Raw genomic sequence first — 19,110 nt, 5'->3', positions numbered from 1 at the left:
TAGTAAGGGTTACATTTATGTTAAACATGCATACAAGTTACACTGGAATACATCACATGCAATTCATAGTTCTTTTCTTTCTTTTCTCACTTTGTTCACTTTCTGTATTCCAAATATACTATTTGGTAAATTATGATATATTCTGCTAAATTAAAAAAATAAATAGTGTTGCTTGGTTGTTTGTCTCAACAGAACAACGCACCATAGAAATGAGTAGCGATAGCGTGACTGTAACAGCAGGCGGCGACACTGAGTCTTTGTCGGGCCAACAAAACGTCGGCTGTGACGTAATATCCGGCAAACATCCAACATGGACGCCAGCGGTCTGAAACTGAAATTGTGGGAGAATGGACCAAAACCGGGCCAGTTTTATTCATTCCCGGGCAGCAGCAGCGTTGGATGTGGTCCTGTTCGACATACACTGTGAGTGGCTGAGGGCTGGGTTTCTTTTGTCGTCTTTGAAGCACAATTTTAGCTCTCAGTTTCTGCTGCATCACGATGAGACGCGGCTAACTGCTGCTAAGCTAACAGCTGCTTCACGATAGACTACATCAGATTTAGCGCGACATTTGTTGAATTATGATACATTACTACGACAGTGGAACATGTGAAAATTGGTTTTGCGTTCTTTATTGTCGTTTCTCTGGAGTAGCCAGCTTATGTTAGCTTAATAGGCTGTTACGACTCTCATACACTAGAATCACTCTAATGTATTTTGATGTATGATTGCTCACTTGCTTATGTAGATAATTCCTGGTTTGTTGAGTGGAAGTAGAGCATGATGACAAACATTTGTTACCCCGCCCTCCCCACAGGAACCCCATGGTCACTGGAACGTCAGTGCTGGGGGTGAAGTTCACAGGTGGTGTCGTGATCGCTGCCGACATGTTGGGGTCGTACGGCTCGCTGGCAAGATTTCGCAATATCTCCCGCATCATGAAGGTGATGCTCGATGCGACTTGTGGTGGGGTTGTTCCACTGTGATGGAGAGGTCTCAGTATGTGTGTGTGTGTTGGTGTTTCAGGTGAACAACAGCACCATCCTGGGAGCTTCAGGAGACTATGCCGACTACCAGTACCTCAAACAGGTCATCGAGCAGATGGTGTAAGCATCGCAAGCCTGAAAAGTTGAGCCACCAAAGCCGCTGAGTCGTAACGACTTTGTTTTTACCCCTTGTCAGCATTGATGAGGAGCTGTTGGGGGACGGTCACAGCTACAGTCCCAAGGCAGTCCACTCCTGGCTCACCAGAGTCATGTACAACCGCCGCAGCGCCATGAACCCTCTGTGGAACACCGTGATCATCGGTGGCTTCTACAACGGAGAGAGGTAATCCAGACTCAATACACTGGAACCTGTTTAAGTCGACCAATTCATCAAAGCATTGTCCACCGTGATCTTATTGTTAAAAAAAATGTCCGCTTGATACAAAAAATTATGATGCAATGGGGTCATTTGTAGGGATCGACCGATATGTTTTTTTTTTTTCGGGCCGATACCGATTTTTTTCCATCACCCTTAGCCGATGGCCGATTTCGCTTGGGCCGATATTTGTGACTGATACTGCTTTTGTTGCCTAAATTTACATGGAAAAAATGACAACAATAACAAATATTACAGGTCTCAAGTTTAAAAGAATATTTATTGAAATGTAAACACTGAACACGGTAGGATTTCTTAAACTAAAGTTCTGTTGCTGAAAACAATAACTTTTTCTACCTTTTCTTGACATTAATATATGTGGGTCAAAATTTACCCGAACACCATAGATGTTTCTTTAGTGATTAATACTAAAATGAGAAAATAAATTAAACTAATTTATTTAAGAGATATGTTCTATAGCCCTCAGTAATAGCTAGGTAACAAAAGAACCATCAATTTATTGATATGATTCTTTAGAGGTTAATTTTACCATTTTTGGAAATTGAAATCGAGTGGTATAGTGACAAAAAAAGGCCTACATGCCCACACCAAAAGTATTAAAACCAACATTTTCATGGATGAGGAAGTCTAAGAAGGTAACCAAGACATGAGAAGCAAATTTGATGGCTACTTATTGTTTTCAGTGTATTTTATAGCTGATTTAATACAAAACCAACCCGTTAACATAAGAGATGATACCAGAATGCTAACACAAGAGGAAGGTAAAACACACATTTAAACGGTATCATCAACTTTAAAAGGAATAAATATTCAACCATGTGCGAAACATTTCTGTCGTAGTTAAAGTTTTATCCAGCATCGATGTGATGACTGCTCCTCCGCAGTGAGACGCACACCCCCCCCCACCCCTCCGCTCGCCTCCACACCCACAAACACATCACACTGACACAATTTAGTACAATATATAAAACATTTCTCTCACCATTAAAGTTGGTGTTGTACACGCTAAAGACCTCTGATAAGCAGACATGGCTGCTCCAATTCCTTTTTTGTGTGTGTGTGCGTGTGTGTGCATGCTCAGAGAGAGAGCACACACACATATAATAACACGACACGCATTTAACCTCAGCCCGGCGTTCGCTGAATGAACCTCATACAAACACCATGGGACTGAATTGACAACGTTGACAGTAAACCTGTGTTCATAACAGCTGTAAATATTACATACAACTACATAGTACCACATAGTACATACAATTCCATCAACAGCTCCCTAATTATAACGGTAGGCACTTTTAAAGATGAAGCATTCAGCAGCATTCCTGGTTTTCAGACCCACAAACTAAACTATATATTTTCAAGCACGTATATTGCATGCACTTGGCGTTCATGTTTCCTATTTCAAAGCAGGTGGCAATATTTCAACTACGTTTAACTGTTAGAGGCTAATTAAAAGTTCAAAATGTACCCTGGTTGTGATTCACCACTGTTGCATTGTGGGAGAGGTACCGCGACTCCGTGTGACTTAACCAGACGTAACCAGTCGACCATCTTGTCTCTGTAGTTTCCTTGGTTACGTGGACAAGCTGGGCGTGGCCTACGAGGCCCCCATGGTGGCAAGTGGCTTTGGTGCCTATTTGGCTCAGGTGAGTGAGAACCTCCTCCTCCTTCAGGGGGACAATCTTAGCATTTATGTGACATGTTTTTGTTTGTGTGTAGCCTCTGATGAGGGAGGCATGTGAGAACAAGCCTGAGCTGAGCAAACAGGAAGCGCGAGAGCTGGTGGAGCGCTGCCTCAAAGTGCTCTACTACAGAGACGCTCGCTCCTACAACAGAGTGAGTACTTCTCAGAATCGCAGGAGCACACAAAAAATAATGTAGCGCAGTGTTAGCATTTGTTGTTTAAAAAAAAAAATGTCAAACTGCATTTGTTTCTACTATGTCTCAGTATGAGATTGCCATCGTAACAGCAGAGGGCGTTGAGATCATCGGACCGCTGTCTTCTGAAACCAACTGGGACATCGCTCACATGGTCAGGTAGGGGGCAGATTACTTTGGTGCACAAATGACATGATGCAAGACTTGAAAATTTGTTTCAAGTTTACTTGTGAGCATTGCATTTTTTAACATTGAATTTGGATGTATTTTGATTGTACATGGTGTTTCTTTCACTTTCTCTGCAGTGGCTTTGAGTGACCACAAAGGGGAGGACGTCTTCAAACGTCTCATGCATCTGTTTGGTCCCCTAAAAATCCTTGTCACTTTTGTATCATTGAAAATAAATGTGTTAAATAAAAAAATGACTGTTTTTGGAAAGATGTGTATATGAATATAATTGCAATAGCAGACGTTATGTATCAAATAATACTTTTTAATTGCATTATGTTATAATTAGTCATTTTTCATTATCGGTGTTTTGTCTGTTGCAGGCCCGACGGTTGCCAGGCAGAATTCGCGAGATTAAATCATCCATTTCGTAACTGGGCAGACCAGAATATAGCGCCCAATCAAAATAATCTCAGTCAGAAAAACATTTGCCACCAGCGAATGGAGTTGAGCTGGATTTTGGTATCCGGGTAGGTTTGTGGCAGCCCACCAATCGGAATAGACGTCTACTTTGTAGTCAGGCAGACATAACCAAGTCGTCCAATCACAAAAAAATCCAAAGGCTTTTTTGCTGTATCTTGGCTCAGGTACTTTCCTTTTCTTTTTAAAAATTCTATCTGTAATACGAGTCACTGACCCTATCGTAATTTAACAACACAAATCATTACCTGTGGCTATGGGACTTATTATTCAAGTAAAAATATCGTATACAAGAAGTGTATGGGCTGTTTCGTCGCTTGCTAGCTTATGCTATCTGATAGCATCGAGCTAGGCTAGTTAGCTTCTCGTAGTAACTAGCAGCGTGACCATTGTCGTCAGTCTGTATCGTGTTTTCTCATCCAAAATGTCGTTTTGGTCCCTTTTTAATGTTTTACGTCGGTCACCGAGACCCGGTTGAGTGTGGCCACTCCGTCCGCTAGTACGGGGAGGCGTTGTACCCTTTTAGCTGCTTAGCTCCGCGCTAACTTGCTCGTTTGGTCAAACATCGACACATGGCACCGGCACCTCGTAGTTTAGCCCCCCATACAGGACCCGAGCAGCACCTTCGCCCGTCACGCCGTCGGTCGCCTCAACTGGCGTGTAAACACGATGGCCGGCGTTGGGCTGATCGGTCGGCGCATGACGGCAGCTTCGCTCCGAGCCGGAAAAGAGGTCCACCTGAGCCGCCATGTGTCAGCAGACGGTGGCCTTTTGGCGGCTCGCAGCTACAAAATGTAATTTCCTATTTATCCATCATCCGACTTGGAAGATGGTGACATTTACAGAGCATCGCCGCCATCGTTCATGCATTTAGTTCTTTTATTCGTTTCGTTGATGTGCTTGACAACAAGAGGATGTGCTCACTGAAAGCTGATCTAGTGGTTGGAAAATAGAATCTAAGATTTTTTAATTTTTTTTAAACAATATCCGGATAGTTTAAGACAGAGTTTTCTAAAATGCGGTCTGGGTGCTGTTTTTGGCACGTAGCTCGTTTTTTTAATGACCCCTGTACATTGGCTGATGTATATTACCTCTGCATAAAGTCAAAATTAGATAGATTAATTATTAATGAAGTATACAAAATTAAAAATTTGACATTCTGTTCCAATAGCCAAACATGCACGTGCATCTCAATACATTTTGAAAGATAAAAAATGTAGTATTTCAATACAAAAAGTGCTAGATAGATCAGGGGTGTCCAAAGTGCGGCTCAGAAGCCATTTGTGGCCTTGTGGTTTTTTTTTTAATTGGCCTGCAGCAACTGCAAAAATGCACAATGTAAAGAGAAAAGGTTCAATTTTTTTAAATGAACCAAAAATAATGCATTTTTTTTTTAGCATTTTTACTTTTTTTAAATTGTCATCAAAAAGTTCACTATTGTAAAATGCTAATCAGCACATGGACTGCAAAAGCTTCCTGAGCCAGGGGTGTCTGAAGTGCAGCACTGGGACCTTTTTAATTGGGCCTCTGCATGTTGTAATATCTTAGATAATATGTGGCTGTTTTGTTCAGAAAGCACATGTTAACTTGCTTTTAGCATCGTAATGTACAACATATATGAAAGTGCCCCCCCCCCCCCCCCCCACACACACACACACATCCTTAAATTTAAATTTTCCCTCAGTGGAAAAAGTTTGGGCGCCCCATGTGTTTTTGTATTTCTAGGGCCAATGTACATGATTGCCGTGTCCTCCTCAGATGGTGCTGGTGAGCACTGGTTAGCGTGTCTACATGTTGGAGGAGCAGCTGCACCCGAGTGGAGATGTCTCCCTACAGGGGGAGGCTGGTCTGGAGGTGGTGGAGGGCGAGACGGAGCCCAGCATGCTGCTGCAGAAGCTCAAGACCAACATCTCGTAAGTTGTGTTTCTTAGTGCTTACAACTTTTTGACGTTTCATAGGTTAAAACCAATATTCAATATTGATCAGTGAAGTCATGAAGGTAGTTTAGCATGACGAAATGTTGTCATGATGATGTCTTCTCTGTGTGGCAGTAAGAATGTTCAAACCAAAGTGGACCACATCCTGGTAAGACGCCATGTCTAGTTCATGATCGCCAAGGTTAAAGGTCACACCTCATCTCAGCGTCTTCTCTCCTGCTTGACAGCAAGATGTTCAACGTTTCTCCGACAATGACAAACTCTACTTGTACCTCCAGCTGCCCTCGGGACTTGGGGCCGGCGACAAGAGGTCTGCAGCCATTTTTCATGGACCTCATAAGCGTCTTTCTGACTCACGCTGTGTGTGTGTGTGTGTGTGTGTGTAGCGGGGGTGACAGTTCGTTCAACACATCAGAGCAACTTCACACCTGCAACTGGATCCGCAGCCACCTGGAGGAGCACTCGGACACATGCCTCCCCAAACAGGACGTCTACGAGACTTACAAGTAAGCACACACACACACACACGTAAACACAATCGGCCACCATGCTGTTTCTGTCCTGTCCAGGCGCTACTGTGAGAACCTGCAGCATCGTCCGCTGAGCGCCGCCAACTTTGGGAAGATCATCCGAGACATTTTCCCTAATATCAAGGCCCGCAGGCTCGGTGGCAGAGGACAGTCCAAATATCCTGTCAGCAGTTGCCATGGAGACGAGCTCAGTAGCTTAAAGGAAAACTGCACTTTTAGGGGAATTTTGCCAATCATCCGCAATCCTTATGCAGTTTTCATCAATAGACAATAGATGGAGTTGTTTTGTCATGTGACTGCATGATACACCACCATGGAAGTGTCTTGTTTTCCATAACTGGTCAGCTGACACATACTGTTACAGCGGCATCAGGAGGAAGACGGTTCTCAACATGCCTCTGCTGCCCAACCTGGACCTGAAGAACGACCCGGTACGCACACTTAACTCACACATACACAGGAGGTCCCGCTCACGCCCTCCTCTTCCTCCTCAGGCGGAGCTGACTGAGCTTGTGCAAACGTACAAGCAGGAGGTGACGGAGGCGGCGTGCGAGCTCATCTGCGATTGGGCGCAGAAGATCCTGAAGCGTTCGTTTGACACGGTGGTGGAGATCGCTCGATACCTCATCCAGGAGCATATCGTCAACCCTCGCTGCAGCCAGGCGGAGCTGGTGGCGTCCGCAGCGCTCGCCGGTCCGCCTCTGACGTGTCCTTATTCTATCATCTAATCGAGTTGTTGCCGTGGTGACCGTGTATGTGTGTCTGCTGCAGGGGGTCCCGCAAAACCTCACAAGGTCATCAAGAAAACGCCACTTGCGTCCAAATGTGAGGGCGACAGCGCTGCGGATCACAAGGTGCTGACCTGGAGGCCTCTTCCCACCATCACTCGCTGTCACTCACCACTTCCTGTTTCCTTAGAGGGAATCTGGAGACTCCGCCTCCTCGTTGGTTGTGAAGCTGCCGTCCGCTGACAAGTCCAAACCTCTGTCGCTGGAAGCTCCTCCTTCTCCCGCCTCCTCCTCACTGCGTCCTGCGGTAGGTCACCAGCTGTCAATCAAAGCCTTTTGTCTCTCGTGGGCCTTTTTGATGGACGCTCCTCCGCTGTGCCGACTCAGGTGGAGGCCTACATGAAGCAGTTACCCAGAATCCTCCCCCGGAGTTCCATCCCAGACAAGAGCCAGCTGTCCGTGCGCTCCTCGCCGCCCTCGCTGGCGCCCAAAGATGCTTCAGGTGTGGGCGGGGCATCCGGCACAGGCGGTCCTGCTGCTGCGGCAGCGGCCAGCGGCGGCGGTGTGAAGGTCATTGCCATGGCAACGCTGCCCCAACAGCAAGGTGGCCCAGTGCCGCTGATGATTGTTCCTCAGGGCTGTTTGTCCTATGAGAGGGAGAAAGTCACTCCGCCCACCTCTGTGGGCCAGAAAGTACGAGAGGGCGCCAACAAGCGTCCCCTTGAGGTGACGTCGGGTGCTTCATTGGGTGGACCCGGCGGCTTGGCGACGCTCCCAGTGAAACGCAAACGAGGAAGACCGAGAAAACCTCGACCGGAGGATGCTTTGCCTCCCCCCTCCCTTTCCCAACAGCCTCCTCCTCTGCCCGCAGCCCCTCCCCACGGCCCCGTCATCACCTCAGTGACCGGCGGCGTGATCCAGAAGGCTTCCTCCTCCACATCTGTGTCACAGTCTGTGCTGGGGCTGGTGATCCAGGAGCAACCGGGCCTGGTTCTGAGCCAACTTCCGATCACGTCAGACACCGGCCCGCGGCTGGTCGATCACCGAGGCGTGGTGGTGCAGTGCCAGCCAGGAGGGACCACCGAGCCGGACCACCACGCACGGCCGCTTCTCCTCTTCCAGAGTCCGGGGAACGCCGGCAGGGAGTTGGCGGCGGCGACGGGACGCACACCCATGGTGGAGGTGATCCAGAAGACTCCCAGACCCGGCAATAACAACAGTGGCGCTGCACTACCTCCCCCCAGGCTGCACCAGGAGCACGGGGAAGTGGAAATCACGCTGACGCCGGTCGAGGTCAACCTCCCGCCGCCTCTGCCTTCTTCGGCTTCTGTTAAACAACAGGAGAAACGGGAAGAGAGGGAGGGGCCTCCTCCTTAGCTTCAGCCCACTCCGAGTCCCTTTTGGTGGAAATCCCAGATTGGCTCGGCCAATTGAGGAGGATGAATGAAGCCAAACCTCGCTGACGGTCCATCAGCTGCCATTGCACTCAACACGCACTGTGACCTCGCCCCCCCCCCCCCCCCCCCCCCTACCCACCCACGTTTACGCTCGCCATCGCACAGCCGTCCATTTGGAGGAAGGAGTTCAGTATTGATGGGAGTTCTTTTGGTACTACGGGTCAGAACCTTGTCATGGTTCTTCATGGCTGACCTCTCTGAGCAGAACTCAGCCTTGTCAATCAGCTGCTCCGTGTGTGTGTGTGTGTGTGTCAAAGACACGCCCCCATCACGCCTCCATGAACGTGCACTTGTATGACGTCATCGCTGATGACAGACAGAAAAGACAAAGCACAAAGCAAATGTTCCAATGCAGTAAATGGACGTTTATTAGCCTGCTAGCCCACCTAGCTCATGCTTTGTTTGCACTAACACGCCTACATCGGCAATTCTTTTTGCATTATCATACAAGGACAATAAAGCTGACCTCGGAAGGAGGCGGAGTTTCACTCTGTTCACTTCACCGCCGGTGCTATGATCCTCGGGCCGCCGTGGACCGACATCATTTTCTGTGTGTGTTGTGGCATCAGCATATCACATGACCTGACCTTCAGACCGAAACAAGTGGGGAAAAACCACATCATGTGACGCCTTTGTTCCCACGGCAACCTGATGCACTGATGTTTGCAGGAACAGGACGCTCACTTCCTGTCGGCAAAGTCAACCCTCAAGCCGGGGGACCTTTGACATGTGACCAACGCCTACACCAGGATGCACTTTGGGCTTTTTGGGAAGATTGGAAGGGTCGTCGCTACTTGGAATGATGACCTGATGCCCGACGAGGGAAGGGTCCAAGCAGAACCGGGTCACATAATCAAAGATAAAGGATCGGGAATCGGGTAGCACATGTTGTATTGCACTTTCATAGGGAAAGGAAAACAAATGTAGACCTATGGCGGATGGAACACTCCTGTTAGCATTCTGAACCATCGCGGCTCGTCGGGAAGCCGTGTCGGCGGTCCACAAAGTGGTTCTGTTGTGGTTGTGACGTCATCAAACTGTTCACGTCACGGTAGACAACAACACGTCTATTTGTGGAGTAAATCAATGTTTTTTTTATGAAATGCTTCTTGTGTTTGTGTGTGCACTTTTTGTTGCAATGACGACACTCTAGTGTCCTGCATGGTTTTCCTGTAACGTTTTTGTATTTTATTCCTGCTTTGTGTTTATTGTTTTTTGCACTTTATTCGTGAAATGTTTTGTCGGTCCAAGTGTTAAAAAAAAAAAAACCTGACTAATCAGCGAAATGCACCTTTAATTTCCCTACCAGTCTTATTTACTGTTTGTTGTGAAGAGAAACAGAAAGTGATCACTCGTGTGATGGATCTATTTTCCGACGCCGCCTGATGGGAATAAAACGTCATGTTAACGAGTTGACATTTTTTTCTCTTTCAATGTTTCAAGCAGCTGTCCTCCTTTCTGGATGATCTAACTTCAACTTCCGCTGAGCGGAGGAGAAAAATCGGTGAAGTCAGTGGGCGTGTCCATTTTTGTGTTTTGGTCCGAACGGAAGACTTGACCAAAAATCCGCAGCATCAACAACCCTCGCCACCACACACACAATTTAACAGCGGAACTTATACAATAGTCTTTTCAGAATAAAGTTCTTGGGCGCCGGAGTAACTCAAATGCTAGCATAATTGAGGAACTCGTCGCCTCCGTGACTTTATTTCACGTTTAAAAGGCTGAAAACACGAAAAGCTATAAAGATAAATCGACGCAGATGTAAATATTAAATAAACGATTGATGTCTGCTTTTGTTATGCAAACCAAAACCGGAAGTGACCATTTTGTTGCTCGGCTGGAGCGGACTTTATCTTGCGTCACTGCTGCCTTAAAGCTGGGCATCCAGGCCACAGAGCAGAACCAGACCTGCTCTGAAAGCTCAACGAGAAGGTGGACTACCAGCTGGACTATAAGGTGGACTCCAGAAGCGGACGTGCACGCGCCTCTGACGGCGTCTTCAGCGCGGGCACCCGGTAAGTCCCCCCCCCCCCCCCATCCCACGCCCGTTTATCCCCGTTGTTCTGCGTGCTGGCCTGCCTCATCATCTTCATCTTCATCACTGCAGCATATTCGTCAACAAAGTTGTCTGTCCGTGACGTCACAAGAACACGAATACGAAGGTTTATTATGATTTACGTCATTATAATGACGCCAGTCGAACATCGGGTCTGACGTATCAGGAAGTCACGTGTCCATATTTTTGCGCGTCTCTCATACTTTGACCTCAAGTGTATGTCACGTTGTGGTGACGTCACACGCTGACGCTTATGTGTGCGTGACTCCGCCCACCATCTGATGGCGTCACTTGGATCGTATTTGTCAGCGTGACGTCATCAGAAAGTCATGTGACTTGTGTTGTCTTGTTCCTCTTTACAGACCTTCTTTTCCACAATGGCGGACACGGAAGTTTCTTTCTCTCCGGCCCTGCGGCTGCTGCACTTAAGCCCCGCCCACACGACTGAGCCCCCTCCTTCTGCCTCCTCCTCCTCCCCCACCACCTTCTCCTGCCCCTCCTCTCCTTCCAGCGCCTCCTCGTCATCCTCGTGTTCTTCCGACAGCTCCTCTGACCGGCCAGGCCGCCGCCGCCATCGCCATAATCAGCCCCGGCCCCAGCTTCCGCTGCCCCCACCCCCTCAGGACGAGCGGCCATCCTCGCCCAGCGCCAGCCCCCGCAGCTCCAGCCCCAGCGGGAGCATCGGGAGCACTGGCAGCCTCAGTAGTGCCAGCGAGGGCACGGCCAGTGGCGGCGTTGCAGCCAGTGATGGCGCCGACGCCTCCGGGCCTGGTCCCCACCTAGACGTCATTTCAGAGAGCGCCATGGAAGTGGACCAAGGTAAAGTCAGAGAGAAAGGAGCTGGCGGCCATCTTGACAAATACTCTTTTCCTCCTGCAGTCATTGACCCGGAAGTGGCGCTGAAGGCGTGTCAGGAAGTTCTCCTCAAGGTGAAACTACAGAGCCGGGAGGGGGCGGAGCCTCTTGCTCTAGATGAGCGGCGGCACATCGGAGCTGACACTGACTCCATCAAAGAGGAAGACGAAGATGAAGAGGCCAATGGGCGTGGTCTTTGCCAGCGGGAGGCGCCTCCGTCATCGTCGTCGTCCAAACAATCCTGGCTGCTGCGCTTGTTCGAGTCCAAGCTCTTTGACGTGTCCATGGCGATGGCGTACCTGTACAAGTCCAAGGAGCCCGGTGTGCAGGCGTACATCGGGAACCGCCTCTTCAGCTTCGCCGACAGCGAGGTGGACTTTTACCTGCCGCAGCTGCTCAACATGTACGTGCACATGGACGCCGAGGTGGGGGACGCCATCAGACCTTACCTGGTGAGTGTGCGGCCGCCTCACGCCGGGCCGGTGCCCTTCGCCGTGTTGTGACGTGTGATTTTGTGCCGCCAGGTGCATCGCTGCAGGGGCAGCATCGTCTTCTCCCTGCTGTGCGCCTGGTTGCTGGGCGCCTACTCGTCCGACATGCACATCTCCACGCAGCGACACTCCAGAGGCGCCAAACTCAGAAAGCTCATCCTGTCTGATGAGCTCAGGCCCCCCGGCGCCGCCCCCACGCGGACGTTGTCAGCCTCTGACTGCCCGGCAACATCACCACCCCACCGCCGTACGCACCGGTGTCATCACGGCAGCGACGCAGGCGTCCCAGGAGGGAATGAGGTGTTTCTGTCGCCTTCCAGGAGGACACACCAGAGGTCCAAATCAGACGCCACCACAGGGAGCGGTGGGCCCAGCTGTGGCCTCCGCAGGACAGGAAGTAACCCCAAAGTAGAGGCCGTCCACGAGGAGGTGAGCGCCGGCGTCATTGTTTACCGTTGAATGTCTTGACACGTCTCAATGCTGGCCAGGTCAGAGTTCAGTGGTCCAAGTAATGTGGAATGTAGGTCACGTAAACATCTTCCCTCCTGGCTTTGATTTCCTCCTCCAAAGTGATTCCATGTGTCCGTGTGCGGCCTTGGAACATTCCGACTGCTCGCTCATGTGACAGGCAGTAACCTGTAGCCCTCTGGTGGCTGATGAGCGCACTGCAGCTCAATATGTTCACAGCGACATGCAGCTGAGAAATGATGAAGATTGCAGGGGGTTTGGGGGGTGTGCTGAATGCTTGTGCGGTGTTGCTATGATACGCTGTGATGCTCCTCAGCCGGAGCGTCTGCGTCCGCAGCGCGACTTGGTCAAGTCGCTGCTGGCCATCGGGAAGCGTCTGGCCACGTTGCCCACCAAAGAGCTGAAAACGCAGCGGCTGATCTCAGAGCTGTCGCTCCTCAACCACAAGCTGCCCGCCCGAGTGTGGCTGCCCACCGCCGACTTCCAGCACCACGTGGTCCGCATCCCGCACACGCAGGCCGTGGTGCTCAACTCCAAAGACAAGGTGAGCATGGCGCCTGTTAGCAGGCTAGCTACTGTATATCATAGACCAGGGGTCTCAAACTCAATTTACCTGGGAGCCACTAGAGCTAGGGTCTGGGCAAGGCTGGGCCGCATCAGGTTTTCCAAAAAAAACAAACGCATTTATTAAAAACAGAAAAATATACAAACTTTTTCAGTGCTTTGGTTCCGATTTTCTACAATAAAAGCTCTGGTAAAACATTCCACTGTTCTCAAATATCTTAATTTTTATTTTTCTGCACAAAGTAAGATGAAAAATAAATAAACAAATCAAGAATAAAGAAAATCAATCAATCAGTAATAAATAAATAAATATAATAATAATAATAAAAACTTAAGAAACCACATATAGTTGGTGGGTAGACAAATTATTTTTTTCAGATTAAAATGAACAAAGCATTATTAGAGCCCTGTAGACATGACAAAACACGACTATAGTCACATTTATACTCTTTTTATTTACAACATATTGCGCAACTGCAGGGTCTTGAGACACATGCTAACTCGCAAACTAGAGAGCTAGCGACCTAAACGGTAGCCTTCAAGTTATTTCCTTTAAACTTAAATAGCCAAAAACGTACCACTTCCACACAGATAGGGAGGATAACTATTAACAGTTATTTAACCTTTAACATGAACATTAATCAAACGTAATAATTTTTTCTGGGTACATGATACCATACAGCATCCATATCAAACTTGCGCGGGCCGCACTAACATTAAACTTTCATATCAAGGCGGGGGCCTCAAACTAGTGTCCTGCGGGCCACATTTGGCCCACGGGCCGCATGTTTGAGACACCTGTCTCAGACGGTATGTTTGCTATCAACATCCCATACGTGCACATCGACACAGGCGCCGTACATCATCTACGTGGAGGTTCTGCAGTGCGAGAACTTCGAGACCTCCGCTGTTCCCGTTCGGATCCCTGAGGCGCGGATCCGCTCTGCCCGCTCCGCCGACAACCTGGACTGCGGTGCCACTGTGACGCCAGAGCAGCGCACGGCAAGTTTTTCCACCGTCCCCAACTACGACAACGACGACGAGGCCTGGGCCACCGATGACATCGGGCAGCTGCAGGTGGAGGTGAGCGGTGGCGTCATGGCTGATCTTGGTCTGATGACAACGGTGCTAACGTTTGCTTCCTGCGGTCGAGGTACAGACCGGTAGCAGTGACAACATCAGCCAGTTCTCTGTGGACAGCATCACCAGTCTGGAGAGCAGGGAGGTGGTCTTCATCGCGGCCGGAGACATCAGGTTTGTTGACCCTCGCCACCGCCGCGCCTTTATTTTGACAATCACCGACTTTCTCTCCCTCCTCCGCCACAGACGCCGCCTGTCCGAGAACTTGGCACACACGCCCACCACGTTCAAGAGGGACCCTGAAGACCCCTCAGCTGTGGCCCTCAAGGAACCCTGGGAGGAAAAAGTCAGGTAGGCCACACCTGACTGACGCCATGTTGTCTGGAGTAAACACAGTGTGTGTGGGCGTGGTTCTACGTGTAGGCGTATCCGGGAGGCGTCTCCGTATGGTCACCTGCCGAGCTGGCGTCTTCTGTCCGTCATCGTCAAGTGTGGTGACGACCTGAGACAGGAGCTGTTGGCCTATCAGGTCCTGACGCAGCTGCAGGTACCGCCCCCTCCCGCCTTCATGTAGCTCAGGTAGCTGTTAGCCCGTTAGCATTTAGCTTGGCATCTTTTCAGTCCATCTGGCAGCAGGAGAGAATACCTCTGTGGATCAAACCTTACAAGATCCTGGTGATGTCGTCGGACAGCGGCATGATCGAGCCCGTCCTCAACGCCGTGTCCCTCCATCAGGTACGCGAGCACGTACGCCAACTAACACCTGCGCTAGCTGAGGACAAAAAGATGATGCTTGTTTCCTGTCTCAGGTTCGTAAGCAGAGTCAGCTGTCGCTCCTCGACTACTTCCTGCAGGAACACGGCAGCCACAACACGGAAGAGTTCCTCACCGCTCAGAGGAATTTCGTCCAGAGCTGTGCGGGATACAGCCTCATCTGCTACCTGCTGCAGGTCAAAGACAGGTAAGCTGCTGTGTGTCTCTTGTTTCCATGACGACAGATCTAAACACGCTAGCTTATTGGTCCGCTCTCTCTCAAGACACAACGGGAACATCCTGCTGGACTCGGAAGGTCACATCATCCACATCGACTTCGGCTTCATCTTATCAAGTTCTCCCCGGAATCTCGGCTTCGAGACGTCTGCCTTCAAACTCACCTCTGAGTTTGTCGACGTGAGCCCGCTTCTGTTTTGTTTTGGGACGAGGGGGGGCGCCGTGGTGGGGGCGGGTTCTAAAAGAGGAGACGTGTGTGTGCAGGTGATGGGCGGTCTGGATGGAGACATGTTCCTCTACTACAAGATGCTGATGCTCCAAGGACTCATCGCCGCCAGGAAGCACATGGACAAGGTGCTGCACATCGTGGAGATCATGCAGCAAGGTACGCACACACACACACACACACACGCGCACACACACCCTACATACACTTCTCATTCTCTATGTATGTAGCGTGTTCAGTAACTGTGTACTTCTACACAATACTAACCAGTAGTTTAGTCATGCATGTGTACTCCTAAGAAGTAAATATAATTCATACACTGAGTAGTACACTACATAGTGTGCACTTACTAGGGTGCACTTTGTAGAACACACTCCGTAGTGTACACCAGATAGTACATACATACTATGCACTTCATACTGTACACTACATTGTACACATTACATTGTGTACACTTAAAAGTACTCACTACGTACTGCTCACTACATAGTGTACACATTAGTAAGCACTTCATGGTAGTGTACACCAGATAGTACATACATACTATGCACTTCATACTGTACACTATATTGTACACATTACATTGTGTACACTTTATAGTACTCACTACGTACTGCTCACTACATAGTGTACACTTTAGTAAGCACTTCATGGTGTGCACTACGCTAAATAGTGTACACTTTTGTAGCATAGTACACACTACATAGTATATTCTTATTAGTCTGCACTTTATAGTACATACTCTGTCTCAGTAGTGAGCACTTCATGGTGTGCACTACGCTAAATAGTGTACACTTTTGTAGCAAAGTACACACTACATAGTATATCCTTATTAGTCTGCACTTTGTAAAAGGTACTATGTAGTGTGCACTTAATAGTATGCACCTGGTATACACTTTGTTAGTAGTGTACTTGGTATTAGTATGTCTTTAGTGGCGTCTACTAAGGTTCTTTTTGGGGGCGTGGCCTGCAGGCTCCCAGCTGGCCTGCTTCCACGGTTCCGGAACCATCCGCGGCCTGAAGGAGCGTTTCCACATGAGCCTGACCGAGGAGCAGCTGCAGGTTCTCGTGGAGCAGCTGGTGGACGGCTCCATGCGCTCCATCACCACCAAACTCTATGACTCCTTCCAATATGTCACCAACGGCATCATGTGACCAGACCATGGGTCCGCCTGGGATTGACACTCTTCTATGAGCTTTTACTTTCATTCTGAACGAAGCACACAAACTCCACGCGAAGCACACGTGACCAATGCTGAATGTTTCTTCTTCAGGCGGCGTGAATGCTAACATGCTATCATTAGCCCGACTGAGCCTTCAGACGTGTTCGCGGCGTGAGAAAGACGACAGACGTGTTGCAAATGGCGTCGGTTTGCGTTTGTTTTCATATTTGTTTTGTTGCTGAGACATGACAGAACATTCCAACTAATGTTGGCGCGCTGTGATTGGTCGACACGTACGTGCTGGGAATTGACGGCAGCCAATCAGGACGCTTTTTGATTGTGTACGTACAAAGTGGTAACTTTCACTTGCCTAGCATCAAAGCAGCCTTTAAGCAGGTACTTAGTAGTACCCAGTTACATAACTTACCCACTAAAGAACAAAGTACGTACTATGAAGCAACTGCATAGTACTGCCACACAGTCCTGGTTTAGTAATTACTACAGTATTTTAATGTATATGTGCGACTACACATGGGCGTGCGTATTACCATGTAACCACTACTGTGTAGGAAATACCACATTCTAAATCAGTAGTACTTAAGTATAGTACTAAAGTCCACACTTGGTAGTACGCACTTCATCGCTTACTTACTAGTTAGTAGTGCATGTACTAACTACTACTGTGTAGTAGTTTAGTAGTGCATACGCGCTAAGACATAGTACTACTGTAGGGTAGTAGTTTAGTAGTGCATAAATACTTTAAAGTAAGTGCATACTGCGGAATGTACTCTCAGTCCTGTGCGTTATGTAGTATGCCACACTTAGTGTACTACGTCATGTGCACTTGATAGTACTTGCAGTGGTTGACTGCAGCCAAGGAGGAGGTTTGTGGTTGTGAACGTCAACGCTGAATGGCAACAATCTGGTTAGCTTTCACGACAGAGCAGCTAGCCTCGCATCAGAGCTGCCTTTAAGATGTTATAAATAATGTACAGTCTATATTTATATTTACTGCAAGCAATGCATTCACATTGTATGTACTAACAAGCTAACTTCTTGTTTTTTTTTTTTGTTTTTAGTACATACCTTCAAACTGGAATAAGGTCTCTCGTTTGATTGACTGTTGACACTTTTTAAATAAAATGATGAATATACCACAGAGCAAGTGGAATAAAAAAAATACAAATTCATGTCAAACGTGTGTTACATAAATGTCACATTGTTCATGGTACTGTAAATGTATTTCTTGTTTGAAAATAACTCACATCACACATTTTAGTGCTTTGTACCACACATGTATTTTCAATTGAAGCAAAGATATATTCATTTAAAATACTTGAAACTGTGATATTTGAGCAGCTTATTAGACTTTTTTGATCAATTTTCAGCATAAAAGCACACTAGCGAGTTTTCCTACCTTGTTTTGTATGAATTAAGTCAAGAAATATAGTAGCATTTATTGTAGTATAGTAATATGCGACACCCTATTCAAACATTAATTGTTAAAGGACTTATTATGTACCCATTTGGGTGTACTCTATTTACACAATAGAGTAAACAGTCATATCAGAAACGTAACGAATGTGCTTCTCTTAATTTGAAGTTTCGCCGCACACATCCGCTCTGAACACGGAAGTAAAATGCTCCTGATGTAGTTTTGTAATGGAGAAAGTTATAAAAACAATTCATATGAAGAACAAGCTCAAGTGAGTGAGTTTTCTATTGTTTTTATTTTCTTGTTCTTATTTTCAAGCAATATCCCTCGCACATTTCTTTCTTTGTTATTTACTTTTCCTTACTTATATTGATATTGTTCTGTAAAATTGCACTTTTATGTTCCTGTAATTCTGCTAATATTGTTTTGTACAATTGAAGTTTGTAATAAAATGTTTTTTTTAAGTTACTTTAAACAATCTTACTAAACCTTAAAAAAAATAACCCGTCATGTTTTCCCATGTCCCGAGATGCCCTGGAGTGGCTATCAGAAATTCAGTTAGCTAACCTGACACGCGGCCATTTTGGCAAAGTCATATCATGCCTGTCCCGCGCACACTATTCCAGACTTAATGACTACAAATCAAGCACAGAGTTTATGAGTTAGGTATTAAGGGTGTGGAAAATAATCGATATTAATCGATGCGCATGTGCGCAATGCGAGTGCGTCGTCTAAACAATTCGTTTTGTAATGTTAAACCTCGCCCTATATGCTGTTCCCCAGGCACATTGAATGCACCATCATTCGTGTCTTGTATTGAATACAGACGGAAGCCGTGAGGCACATCCAACTACTAGTAAAACAGCATGGACGTTCGTGCCCAAGCAGCAGCGAGGAAGTTTCTATAGTTTCTATATTTAACCCACCCCCTCGCAACGTTTAAATTCCATGTTTGGAAACACTATGGATTCTCAAAGAACGACGGGAAACGTTCGTCATTTGCAAAGAATGCCGCGTTAAGAAGCAACCTTAAAAAGGGCACATCACAACCCGCCCCCCCAAAGAACAAGTGGATCTTCCCCTGCAACAAGTGTCCCGCACAGCGGCTGACATAACAGCAGAGCATTCGGCTTCTTCCTGAATTAGGAAACAATTTAAAAAGGGTATAAGTTGTTTTACCTTTCTGTCTTCACTGCTGTATTAGCCTAGCTCCTAGTGTA

The 19,110-nt window shown here is 47.7% G+C and overlaps 3 protein-coding genes across 6 annotated transcripts; all 3 read left to right on the top strand.

The window, feature by feature from the left end:
• The first annotated feature begins 256 nt into the window (after positions 1-256).
• psmb4 (proteasome 20S subunit beta 4) lies at positions 257-3,697 on the top strand. Its single transcript, XM_058047583.1, has 8 exons — positions 257-423; positions 816-942; positions 1,025-1,104; positions 1,181-1,327; positions 2,946-3,027; positions 3,101-3,217; positions 3,330-3,418; positions 3,565-3,697. Exons 1-8 carry the CDS (start codon positions 311-313, stop codon positions 3,575-3,577), a joined length of 768 nt encoding a protein of 255 aa, XP_057903566.1. The 5' UTR covers positions 257-310; the 3' UTR covers positions 3,578-3,697.
• Positions 3,698-3,835: 138 nt separating this feature from the next.
• Positions 3,836-9,962, top strand: rfx5 (regulatory factor X, 5). Of its 4 annotated transcripts, XR_009119402.1 has the most exons (12): positions 3,836-4,074; positions 5,666-5,820; positions 5,959-5,992; positions 6,072-6,154; positions 6,231-6,350; positions 6,414-6,533; positions 6,730-6,805; positions 6,869-7,067; positions 7,146-7,228; positions 7,293-7,409; positions 7,490-9,162; positions 9,229-9,962. XR_009119402.1 is itself a non-coding variant. In XM_058047580.1 (11 exons), the coding sequence occupies exons 2-11, from the start codon at positions 5,699-5,701 to the stop codon at positions 8,477-8,479; spliced, it is 1,944 nt and encodes a 647-aa protein (XP_057903563.1). In that variant the 5' UTR covers positions 3,836-4,074; positions 5,666-5,698; the 3' UTR covers positions 8,480-9,962. The 4 variants fall into 4 exon arrangements, 3 of the variants coding, with proteins under 3 accessions (XP_057903563.1, XP_057903565.1, XP_057903564.1); XM_058047580.1 differs by having other exon boundaries at positions 7,490-9,962; XM_058047582.1 differs by having other exon boundaries at positions 5,633-5,820; positions 7,490-9,962.
• Positions 9,963-10,369: 407 nt separating this feature from the next.
• LOC131101706 (phosphatidylinositol 4-kinase beta-like) lies at positions 10,370-18,257 on the top strand. The gene is made up of 14 exons (XM_058047048.1): positions 10,370-10,577; positions 10,981-11,437; positions 11,498-11,925; positions 11,998-12,393; positions 12,749-12,976; positions 13,849-14,079; positions 14,156-14,250; positions 14,323-14,427; positions 14,500-14,623; positions 14,698-14,811; positions 14,886-15,037; positions 15,114-15,246; positions 15,331-15,451; positions 16,266-18,257. Exons 2-14 carry the CDS (start codon positions 10,996-10,998, stop codon positions 16,445-16,447), a joined length of 2,751 nt encoding a protein of 916 aa, XP_057903031.1. The 5' UTR covers positions 10,370-10,577; positions 10,981-10,995; the 3' UTR covers positions 16,448-18,257.
• Positions 18,258-19,110: the final 853 nt, after the last annotated feature.

Source organism: Doryrhamphus excisus, chromosome 14 (assembly GCF_030265055.1).
Source record: "Doryrhamphus excisus isolate RoL2022-K1 chromosome 14, RoL_Dexc_1.0, whole genome shotgun sequence".
Classification (NCBI taxonomy): Eukaryota; Metazoa; Chordata; class Actinopteri; order Syngnathiformes; family Syngnathidae; genus Doryrhamphus; species Doryrhamphus excisus.
Note: the sequence above shows the minus strand (reverse complement) of the source record. Positions and strands in the feature narration are given on the sequence as shown.

Coding starts and splice junctions, on each gene's coding strand:
- rfx5 (XM_058047580.1), top strand. CDS start 5,699: ATGTTGGAGGAGCAGCTGCACCCGAGTGGAGATGTCTCCCTACAGGGG. Junction 5,993..6,071: donor CCAAAGTGGACCACATCCTG/GTAAGACGCCAT, acceptor CCTGCTTGACAG/CAAGATGTTCAACGTTTCTC. Junction 7,410..7,489: donor CCTCCTCACTGCGTCCTGCG/GTAGGTCACCAG, acceptor GTGCCGACTCAG/GTGGAGGCCTACATGAAGCA.
- psmb4 (XM_058047583.1), top strand. CDS start 311: ATGGACGCCAGCGGTCTGAAACTGAAATTGTGGGAGAATGGACCAAAA. Junction 1,105..1,180: donor CAGGTCATCGAGCAGATGGT/GTAAGCATCGCA, acceptor ACCCCTTGTCAG/CATTGATGAGGAGCTGTTGG. Junction 1,328..2,945: donor GGCTTCTACAACGGAGAGAG/GTAATCCAGACT, acceptor TTGTCTCTGTAG/TTTCCTTGGTTACGTGGACA.
- LOC131101706 (XM_058047048.1), top strand. CDS start 10,996: ATGGCGGACACGGAAGTTTCTTTCTCTCCGGCCCTGCGGCTGCTGCAC. Junction 14,812..14,885: donor ACGCCGTGTCCCTCCATCAG/GTACGCGAGCAC, acceptor TTCCTGTCTCAG/GTTCGTAAGCAGAGTCAGCT. Junction 15,038..15,113: donor CTGCTGCAGGTCAAAGACAG/GTAAGCTGCTGT, acceptor CTCTCTCTCAAG/ACACAACGGGAACATCCTGC.